General features: G+C 47.8%; 1 protein-coding gene across 5 annotated transcripts in view; it reads right to left on the bottom strand.

Moving 5' to 3' along the window:
- Window positions 1-2146: 2146 nt before the first annotated feature.
- Window positions 2147-11402, bottom strand: part of UBL7 (ubiquitin-like 7) — a 14881-nt gene continuing 5625 nt past the window's right edge. For all 5 annotated transcript variants that reach the window (XM_008569644.1, XM_008569646.1, XM_008569647.1 and 2 more), the window contains 8 exons: window positions 9453-9535; window positions 8587-8671; window positions 7718-7775; window positions 6847-6980; window positions 6532-6581; window positions 6103-6270; window positions 5404-5526; window positions 2147-2398 (listed from right to left, as the gene is read on the bottom strand). In XM_008569644.1, the coding sequence (XP_008567866.1) occupies window positions 2261-2398; window positions 5404-5526; window positions 6103-6270; window positions 6532-6581; window positions 6847-6980; window positions 7718-7775; window positions 8587-8671; window positions 9453-9535 (839 nt within the window). In that variant the 3' untranslated portion in view covers window positions 2147-2260. The remainder of the gene's footprint in view (window positions 2399-5403; window positions 5527-6102; window positions 6271-6531; window positions 6582-6846; window positions 6981-7717; window positions 7776-8586; window positions 8672-9452; window positions 9536-11402) is intronic.

Genomic DNA, 11402 nt, shown 5'->3' with positions numbered 1-11402 from the left:
CTTACCCTTCATATCTCAGCTAAGATGCCACTTTTTCTAAGAAGCTTCACCCCCCCCGCCCACACACACACACCCACCCCAAATTGGCTCCCCTTCCTGTGAGCCCCACAGCCTCTGGAAGCACCTAATCCAGTTTTTACCAGGTTTCAGTGTAAACATGTCTGTCTGTCTTACCAACAAAGCTTTGTGAGAGCAAGGACGCCATCATGTTTACCTGTCATGGAGTGAGGTTCAGTCAAGGTTTGTTGAAAGGGTGAAAGGGACAATGGTGAGGAAGGAGTCCTTGGGCCATGGAAAGTCCCAGGCTCAGTGGGGGCACTTATCAGATTCAACATATATTATTTAAAACATGGCCACAGGAAGCAAAACCAACTTGCCCAGCCCATAGAGGAAAGAGCTGACAAAGAAGGGAAAGGGAAACAGTGAAAACAGCTCAATTCTGGGAAGCAGCATAACTGGTATTGGGGGTCAGTTCAGGGATAGGGCAGGGTCACCCAAATGTTCTGCAGCATAATGGGGTGGGGCCCTAGCATCTTTAAAGGCAGGGGGCAGGGTGAGAGTTGACACAAAATGGAAACCAGCCCTAAGCAGGCTACACCATGGGGACAGAAAGGGCTGTGTCAGCCCCATTTGACCAACACAGGCCCATGAGGACGGAACTGGCCTGTTTCAACCCCACACAAGCAAGAGACACAGGGTTCAAAGACAGAGCTTCCTGGTCTCTGCTGCCAACCACGAAGAGGCAGCTGGGCTCCACACAGACAACTGAGGCAGAACGAAGCCTCGCACCAAGAAGCCCAGAGAGTTCTGAATCTTTTCTGCCAATGCAAACACCTTTCAACATTAATCCTAGGATTGAAAGGGAAATGCAAAGAAATTTTTCAAATTTTTTAGAGGGGGCAAAGAACAAGGCAGTGTTCGGGCCATATCTGGAATAGTAGATCCTTCTGAGAACCTCCCTTTAAGAGTATCACTGACAATCTGAAGGTCATCCATAGGAAAGAACAGGATGTCCAGGTACCAAAACCAGAAGGACAGGTCAAAAAGGCAAGTGAATCACCACTGCTCTCCCTAAGTAACTAAAGCCCTGCTAATGTAGAAGAGGGAGCAGGCTTGTTCTGTGTGGTTCCTGAGGGCAGAAAGGGGACTAAGGGATAGATGCTCTGGGAAACCAGTTAAATGACAGATCAGGCTGTCCTTATAAGAGGTAAATGTTTTGTCCCAGGAGGAGACAAGCAGAAGTCGAAATTCCAAGACAGGATAGTGGACATGGAAGATCCACTAAGGCACAGGGCAGGAGCAGACCTCCGAGCTCCTCTGCACCCATGTTTAGTTCCCAAATGAACCAAAATACCATCTGAGGACAAGGCGGTTTTTCCTAACAAAGTATTCAAAGCCCATGAAACCTACTTTCTCTACTTGGACATGTCTGCAACGCCACAGGGAACACCATGCCAAGGGGAACGAGAGCACAGACAGATGGAGGAGCAGCTTGTGGGTTGGTGCCCTCTCTTCAATATTAAAGCTGAGCCCTACTCATGTTGGTGTTCTTGTTTGGTATTGTTATTTAACTGCTCTTGTATTTATGCCTTCAGGACAGAGAAGAGAGCCCTGCTTCCTGGCACAGCTCTGAGGCCTGGATTCTGGCAACATTATAGAATAGGTGTCAAAGAATGTTTGGTGAGATAGGCCAGGCGAGGGACAAGGAATATTTTGGAAGCCTTTGAGAGAGGGTGTGATGTGGAGGGCAAGTCGCCCCCACAAGCTCCCCCTGAAAGTCTACCCAGCCACTCCCTAGACTGTACATCTCAGAAGCATGAGCCTCTCCTCTTCTGGTCACAGCTGTTACACAGCAGCCACCCTGAAGATCAGGCAGCAGCCCTGCTCCAGCCTTGGACATGTCCTGAGGCTGCCACACCCCAAAGTGCCAAGGAGTCCAGGGCTACTGCTGGAAACTTCTCCCAAAGGTGAATGTGGGTATCACACAGCATCCCATGACGTGGGTCTAAAATCCTCCACCCAGGGCCCAAAACCAGGGACCAGCCCTGCTCCCTGATGCCACAGCACTAAGACCAGCACACCTTGCTTGCCCCACTGCCTCCATCTATTCAGATCAGCTAGAAAGACCAAGCACTGGACAAAGCAGTAGAATTGACCACAAGTTATATTGGGGAGGGGAGAGGTGGAGGCACCTTCATGTGTGCCTCCCATGGACAGCAATCTCTGCAACTTGTTGGGGGGCCCAGAAGGGACAAGGAGTTCATGGGGCTCCTCCGGCAAAGATGAGCTCCAGTGCTGCTTGGATGTCCCCCCCAGTGGCCTGCAGGGCCCGCAGGCTCAGCTCATCATCCTGGATGCCCATGTCACGCAGCTGCTGCAGCTGGGGCTGCCATTGACTCTGTGGAAAGACAGGAGTGAGCAGCAGCTGTTAGCTGGGATCCTAATGAAGACTCACTTAGGTTTATGCTTTCAGGGGAAAGGAAGGAACATGGGAGTCCTACAGCAAAGTTGCTGATGCTAAGTTCTATGGAGCACAGGGCTTCTAGGAAGACTAAATGTAGGCTTGAAAGTTAACAGAGCAAATCAAAATTTTACAGTAAAAAAAAGGAAATATTTCGCTTAAGGATCAAAAGAAAAGCACGAATTATTCAATGTCTAAATTCCAAAATATTAAATTACTCTCTTCCTCCGGCTTTATGTATACACACACACAAACACACACATAAATTGGGAAAGAGGAATAAATTGTAAAAACCAGTTTTGTTTTTTTAACATGATACATAGTGAAGTCTTACTTTCATCCATTCCTACCTCCATCCCAGATAACCAATTTTTTTTCTTTGAGAAAATATAAGTATATATTCCTATATTTACCCTTTTCTTACATCCCCAATCAACATCCACCTCACCCCTCTTCTTTTTTCCCCACCAACATCACCAGTCTATCCTGGAGATTTTCCCATGCTGCTACATAACGAACATTTTAATAACTATATAATATTCCAACCTGTGGATATCCTGAAATGTACTATAACTGGGGTGTTTCCAATCTTTTGCCATTACAAACAATGCTGCAGTGACTGTACAAGTGTCATTTTTTTTTTTTTTTTTTTTTTTTTTAAAGATGACCGGTAAGGGGATCTTAACCCTTGACTTGGTGTTGTCAGCACCACACTCAGCCAGTGAGCGAACCGGCCATCCCTATATGGGATCCGAACCCAGGGCCTTGGTGTTATCAGCACCACACTCTCCCGAGTGAGCCACGGGCCGGCCCACAAGTGTCATTTTTCTACATGCACATACATCCATAGGATAAATTCCTAGAAATGGGATTACTTGGAATTACACAGGTTTAAGGGCCATCTGTACTTCCTTTTCAGTGAATAGCTTGCTCGTATCCTTTGCCCATTTTCTATGGGGTTACGGGTCTTAAATTTCTAGGACCCTTACACATCAGGGACATCTTATCTTTTTTATAAAGTGTTACACGCTATTTTCCTGGTTTGTTGCCAGCCTTTAGACTTTGCTTGTGTTTTTTGTTTGGTTTGGTATGTGGAAATTTTCACCTTTACAAACTTAAAATTTATAACTCTTTTATTTAACGGCTCCTGGATTTTGAGTTTCAGCCACGAAAGTTTTTCTCTACTATAAGGACTTAAAGAAATTCACCCACATTTTCTTCTAGGACTTTCAGAGCTTCGCTAATATCTCTATCTCATAACAGGAGGGTGTGCACACGTAGGGAAAATGATGTGTTTACATGGGAGAAGAAGGTAATGAAAAGGAGAAGGGGGGGCCGTCCCGGTGGCGCACTTGGCAGTGCGGTGGCGCTCCCGCCGAGGGTTCGGATCCCACATACAGACCGGTTCCCGCTCACTGGCTGAGCGAGGTGCGGGCGCAACACCGAGGGTTGCGATCCCGTTGCTGGTCCCGGTCCGGTACGGGCGCAACACTGAGGGTTGCGATCCATTGCCGGACACGAAAAGAGACAAAAAAAAAAAAAAAAAGGAGAAGGGGAAGAAATGCAAATTCCGAGAAGCAGGCAGGAGTGAAAATGTGCAGGGCTTAAAAAAGTCACACAAATCATAGGGCTGGCCTGTGGCTCACTCGGGAGAGTGCAGTGATGATGACACCAAGGCCACGGGTTCAGGTCCTATATAGGGATGACCGGTTCGCTCACTGGCTGAGCGTGGTGCTGACAACACCAAGCCAAGGGTTAAGATCCCCTTACCGGTCATCTTTAAAAAAAAAAAAGTCACGCAGATCAACTCGGATCCATTTTACAGGCCAGGTGGAGCCTGTGAAAGCTCCTGAGCTAGAGAGCAAAGTGAACAGGCATCTAGCTGGGGAAGATAAAAGAACAGAAAAGACAAGTTGTCTACATGTCCTCCTCCTGTTCCACTTACTGTCCATGAGGGCCACAAGGGGAGTGAAAACCACAAGTGAAAACCACATGGGCTTGAACCCTGTCTTTACTAGTTCATGGCTTTATGACCCCAGACAAGTTCCAGGAATGAAACTCACCCCACAGGCTTACTGTGAGAAGTAAAGGAAACAGCCATGAAACAAACAGTTTAGCTTGTACAGGGAGGCATACGACAAAATGCTGGGCCCTTAGGTCTTTCACTTAACTGGTGGATGACCTTTCCCCTCCTTCAAACCTCTCAGGGCTCCCTGGTAACTTGTAGATCAAGTCAACTCTCCTTAGGTTGGCCTTCAAGGCTCCTGACACTCATGCTCAAGCTCTCTTCCTCTGGCTCCATCTTCAGGATCTTCTACACTAGGACACTGTATTCTAGCCTTGTAGTTTTCAGTATGTTGCATATACCTCCATATATTTGCTCAAACAGGTACTTGCCTCCACCTGGAAATCATCCCTCTCCTACCTCAAACACCCCTTCCCTGCCTGGCTAACCTCTAATTAATTCTCTGACAATCAGCTTAAACATCCCTTCCTCAGAAAAGTTGTGCCCGACTAAGGCCCTCACGTCAACAAAAGAAGAAACAATGGCTGGGCTTCTTGCCTGTTGCTCCCCCTTTCAGTACCTGCCTGGTGCCCCTTGTCCCAGCATCTGAACCCAGGCCTTCCCAGGGCCTGGGTTATACATGTGCAATGCTAAGTCAATGCTCACTGAATGAATGAATGACTGCATGACTAAAACTGTCATGATTCTCCAGATCAGGCAATCAGCGGAATCAGGCCATGGTCACTGGGGACAGGAGTAGAAGCTACAAGGACAACTGCCCTTGCTGGGAACATGCCTCACCTGTCACATTGCCATGCCCCAGCTGTTTCTAGAGCAAAGTATGCCAAGTAGGAAGGAACTCCAGAGAGCAAAAAAAGGCTTAGCATCCAAAGTAATGAAGAAGCCACATAAAAACCAGAAAACGGAGAAGACCAACCTGAAGGCTGGGCTGCCCAGAGGCCTGTAGGGCATGCTGGAGGGCTTGGCTGAAGAGATCATTGGTGATGGGCGTTCCTGACTGGACACCAGAGGACAGTGGTGAAGTCCCCGAAGAATGGCCCTAGAGACAAATCAGTGGTCAGTGCCACCCTCAGAGCCACCTCAGTCTCACAGCAGATACCCACTATTTTCACATCACCCCACAGTGCTCCCAGGGTACCCAACTACTGCCTCCCAAAGAGCCCTGCCATGAGACAACACTCAGAGGTACCTAAAAGTTCTCTATGTGGGGCAGGAAAGGTTCCATTCTCTTCCACTCCAGGGACATGGACCCCAAGCCCCCAACCCACCCTAAGACCCCAACACTGGGAGAGATAGGCTTGGAAGCTGGAGTGATTTGTCACCAGGAATGCTTAAGCCAGTGATGTCTCATCCATGTCAGGGTCAAGGAAGGGCACATTATGTGTGTGAGGCAAGGTTCTTCTGAACTACTAAAAGGAATCAATCAGGACTGTGCTAAACCCTAAAGGCAAGGAAGGGGAAGTCATCAGAGCTGCAGTAAGAAATCCCCACCAGGGCTCCAGGGTTCAGCTCAAACCAGATCTAGCACCAAGGTCAGCAAATGCAAATCTATTCTGTGCTGGGGAATTTCTCCCTTGGAGGCCTGACCTTGATCTTCCCAATCCTCTCTACATACCTGGGTGCCAGGAGTTGGTGTGTGAGAGCTGCTCTCCGGAGTGCTAGCCAGGGCCAGGGCAGTGGCCAGCTCGCTCTGGGTGATGGGCCGGGGCCCAGCAGCTCCACTGTACCCAAGGGAAGCTGGGCGGGAACTGGGCGTGCTGCTAGAGGGTGTGGACCGGGTGCTCTGGAGAAGAGAAACACCCACAATCAGGGAAGCAGCACTGTGAAATTCCCAGATGAATCCCACCCCACTCCAGGAATAGTGCTTGGGGAGACTTCCTAAGCTCCCATGTTCAGAAAGGAATCCAGAAAAAGAAACAGTATGACATGGTCTTGGCCCCCAAATGGCCTATGACCACTTCCCAGCCTTGGGAGTGCCAGGTCCCAGGGAGGAGCTCATTCCCTGCACCATCTCCCACTAATGGCAGGCAGCCAGGTCACTTACTGGGTGAAAGTCGTCCTCATCATCCGAGAGCCCTTCAAACAGGAAGCCACCTGGAGGAGGGCGAACAGATTTCAGGAGGAAGAACAGAAAGGCATAGGCGCAGCTCCAGAATCTCAGCTCAAGTTACTCTCCAAATTCATATCCCTTTTTCATCTCTCTCCTTGGAAAATTACAGGACAGATGCACTTCCTGACTCAAACCGAGAGTTCCCAAGGAACACCCTCTGCCAACGCTATACATAGCTATTGAGTAAAGCAAATCCCTGGGCCACTGCCACCTCCTGAGGGGCCTACGTTATGCTTTTCTGGGGCTCACCTGGCATATCCCGGTATGAGCTGGAGGGCATGCTCCGAGAGGAGGAGTCGGCCCCCGGCATTGGGGTGCTGCCTGCTACTGAGTGCAGAACCAGGACGATAGCATTGACCAGGGCTGGGTGAGCAGGCACCAATCTAGGACAGGAGTAGGAAGAAACCCAACGGTGACTAAGAAAGAAAGAGCACCCTCAGCCATGACAAGAGTTCTGGGTGCCCCCTCACAACAACAAAGTCTTCTGTGCCTGCCCTTAAATTCCTCAGTCTTTAGCATCTTCCACTAAGAAGCTTTGTCCTTCTGCTGATCTGCCCCTGGCAACAGCCGCAAGGCCTTCAGTTCCTAGGTTCCATGCAGATTCTTCACCTTCACTCAGGCAAGGCATGATGGGAAATGTACAGCCTAGTAGGCTCAGGGTTCAGTATCTGGTCGAGACATCATCACTACTACACTGGGCAACCTTTGACAGGTCTCTTCTCTTCCCAGAGTGTGGCTGTTTTCTTCACTTGCAAAATAAGGGGTCATGTCCCTTCCAGCTCTAACATTTTACAGATCTATAAACCTGCTTCTCCTTTCCCCAACTTAAAATCCTTCGCATGTTCCCTATTATCTATCAAATGAAATCTAAGCCTGGCCCACAAAGCCCTCTCCCTCAGAATCCTGCTTCATCCCAACACTCCTTACATGTCCCTGTCCTTGGGCTTTGTTGTTCCCCAAGTAGCCTTTGCTTTTTCTCATCTCCTCACATATTTAGAAGGTAGACTTGGTGATAGACCAGAGGTGGGCTCCAAGAGCGGAATCCAGGGTGACAACTAGGTTTCTGGCCTGACCACATGTGGAGAGATAAGGTACCCTCTAATATGAGGGTTACACTTACGTATCAAGCATGTTGGGATCAGCAAAGACAGAGAAGAGGTCCTTGTCCTGGAGAACCCCTGAAAGAAAACATAGCTCACCTCAGAAAATGGAATCTGGCCAGACACAGGAGGGAAAAGAAGCTTTAGGTCTCAGAGCAATTGACACAACAATAGGACCACAAACCAGCCCTCCTGAGAAGCGGAAGAAACAAAGCACCAAGCAGCACAAGCCAAGTATTCTCCATCTTGTTCCACTGGGGATGTTCACTATCCACCGCCCCCTGCCTTTAAGTCACACAGTGAGTACCAACACACTAGTCTCTTTCCCCCACATCTCTGGGTTTTTCCCCTACCCATCAGGGTGTGGGGGAAGCTTCCCTGATTGCTCTTATTTGGGCTAACTTTTGCCCTCATTTGGAATCTTCATATCTTCTTTTATGATGTTAGCTAAGACATTATCTCTCTGTGAGACTGAGAGCTCTTAGAGGCTTGGGAATATCAAACACATCTTGACTACACTCCCTCTTCCCACAAGACCAGTGATTCTTCAAAAGATGGTCAAAGTGTCTTTAGGGTAATTGCCTTCTCCTGGTTTCTCCTTTTTCAACAATTCCTATTTCATTAAATTCAGTCCTGGGCCGGCCCGGTGGCGCACTGGAGAATGCGCCGCTTGGGAGTGCGGCGGTGCTCCCGCTGAGGGTTCGGATCCCATGTGGAGACCGGTTCCCGCTCACTGGCTGAGCGTGGTGTGGGCGCAACACCGAGGGTTGCGATCCTGTTGCCGGTCCCCGATACGGGTGCGACAGCGAGGGTTGCGATCCCGTTACCGGTCAGTAAAAAAGACAAAAAAAGGGAAGAAAAAAAAAAAAAAATTCAGTCCTGCACTTACCGAGAGCAATGGGGTCACTGCTGAGGCCTGGGGTGGCCACAATGATCTGATCCAGAGATTCCTTATTGCTAAGCATCTTAAAGACCTGCAGGAGAAATGGGGAGGGCTAAGCACTCCAACTAGCCCAAGCACTCATCAAATACCCACACTCTGCTGAAGGACTTCCTCCCTCTAAGTGCTTGCATGTATACCATCACAATGGAACAACAGCCCTGGAAACAGATGAACCTGTTTTTGCTCTGAGATCATGGCTTACTGGAGGGAAAACAAACAATAAGAAAAAGCAAGACCAAAGCAAACCTTCAATCTCTGTGTTCCTTTCCCCCACCTACAGTTCTAGTGTTTCCAAAATAAAACCTCTCATTACAAGCCCAATAACAAAGATTTCTCTAGGTCCCAAAAGTCCTTTTCAATCTCCATACAGTTATATTTCATATACATATATTATGGGAAGTTCACAGCTGTATTAATTTTGCCTGCCAAATCTCCATAGAAAGTCATCAGCCCATTTGCACAGTGAAGAAATCCAGGTTAAGGGGCGGTAGGCAGGTAGTTCAGCGAAAGTCAAAGAATGAGCCCCAGCAGAAACAGTATATGCATCCTTTGGCTGTCACCATTTTCATTCCATGAGGCCAGTATCAGGAAAGGGGGTATCATTATCATTAGAGGGAATCAACAGTGCTTGGCTGAGACATGCTCTTTTGAGAAAGATAGGGCTCTACTGAGACCTACAGACAGGGCAAAAACTCCCCAAGGAACATTTTTTGGTTGCCATGGCAACGGGCTTCCAGCTCCCACTCTACACCACTCACCAGTGTTCACACCCTCTCCTGCAGCCCTGGCTGGGGGCTGCAGTAAGCACTCACCGCCTCCCTGTAAGAAGAGCTACTGTGCAGGGCAGTGTGCAGCACCCGGAACTCTCTCATGGCAGCCACTTTGTCCACAGGTTCTGGGGGAAAAGACACACAGTTACCCTACAGCCCAGGCTCTGTCTCTGCCATGGACACAGCAACACCATTTCAGCATGTGCCCAGGTGCTGCATTCCCTTCCCTTATCATTCCTAGGAATGTGAGTGCCCTGCCAATTGAGAAAAAGCCATTTGTGCCACAGATGTGAAAACTGCAGTCTCTTAAGCATCTTCAGTAGCTAAAGCAAACAAACATATTCAAGTTCCAGCAGAGGAGAATCTTACCATATGAAAGAGACTGATCTGACCCTCATCCCACTGCAGGAATTCTAGATTTCTTACATATGAAAAGGAGGAAGGTATAATCAACTCAGCAGACTCTTACACAGTGATTTAAAATAAGTGTGCTGCAATCCATCCTAACTATATGGAACTATATCGACACAATATGTTAAGAGAAAGAAATAGAACACAGTTGTATTTGCATTCTGAGATAAAACTATGTAAAATGTGTCAGTGTGCATATGGTCCAAGGCTGGAGGGGACAACAGGAAGAACAGCACTTAGACAGGGTGACAGGATCAGGGGCAATTGTTTTTCCTTTGATATTTTCTTTTAGGTTTCTATAATATTATTTTGAATCTTAAAAAAAAGGACGAAGAAAACACACTTGTACTTCTAAGGCTCTTAAACTTTCACCAAACAAACACCCCCAATAGCAAGTGTTTGACTGGGCCTAAAACTCCTTTTTGATCTCTGGACATTATGATTCATATATATGGGAAAGTGTAGCAGTTGTCTTAGTTTTACTTGGTTACCTTACTATATAGGACATCAGCCCATTGCACAGGTGAAGAAATTTGGGTAAAAGGAGGGGAAGTAGGTAGCGAGTTCATTCTGGGTCACTTTTTTTTAAAAGTGTGGTTGTTCTCATCAAGGACCACTACTTGTGAATAGCACTCTTGGGGTTCAGTGTAGCAGCCACGTCCTTACCTATAGTCCTAATCATGAGGGTTGTCTCTTTTGAAAAATATTCGTCTTAAGTAAATTACCTGATTTATTCATTCAGCAAACACATACTAAGCATTTACTCCAAGCCCAGCTCTGGGCAAAGCACAGGATTGTGAAAAATAGGAATCCCTGCCATCAAGGAACTCTTAGACCAGTAAGAGAAACAAGACTAGACCAAATACACGATTACAAAATACTATGCTGAGGACCTCAGCAGAGACATGGATCCCAGCTGGGGCACTAGGAACACAGAGGCAGACAGCCATCATTGAAAGAGAGGGCTAGGACATAGAGATGGTCTCCTCTCCCAGAGGAGACCATTTGAGAGGGGTACTTAAGGTAGAGCAGATGTTTACTGGGGGGAGAATGTATTCCAAGCCTAACTGAGAACATGTGCAAAGGCATGGGAGAATAAAAGAATGCGGTGCTTCAAAGGAACAGCAAGTTGTTTTCTGTAGCTGGAGCTCAGGGGACACAGCCCTGCTCAAACAGTAGGCTGAGGTGAGATCCTGAAGGGATGTGTAACCCACCATGGAGAACCACCAAAGGGACCCAGGTGGGAAGGGATGGGTTTTCCTCCTACAAGTGCTAATTGAGTGGGAGAACAAGAAATGTGCTTCCTTTTGCAAGAAGAGCACTCAAGGAGAAAATATCTAAAATACTGTCACAGTACTGTATCTTTTCAGATCTAAAAATTTATTTTCATCTTCCAATAAAAAGTCCGTTTGTTTCAAAAATAAATCTCCAAGGCCGGCCCGTGGCTCACTCGGTAGAGTGCGGTGCTGATAACACCAAGGCCACGGGTTCGGATCCTATATAGGGATGGCCGGTTTGCTCACTGGCTGAGCGTGGTGCTGACAACACCAAGCCAAGGGTTGAGATCCCCTTACCGGTCAT

Source organism: Galeopterus variegatus, unplaced genomic scaffold (assembly GCF_000696425.1).
Source record: "Galeopterus variegatus unplaced genomic scaffold, G_variegatus-3.0.2 Scaffold522, whole genome shotgun sequence".
NCBI classification, from domain to species: domain Eukaryota; kingdom Metazoa; phylum Chordata; class Mammalia; order Dermoptera; family Cynocephalidae; genus Galeopterus; species Galeopterus variegatus.
The sequence above is the reverse complement of the archived record's forward strand: the minus strand, read 5'-3'. Positions and strand labels throughout refer to the sequence as shown.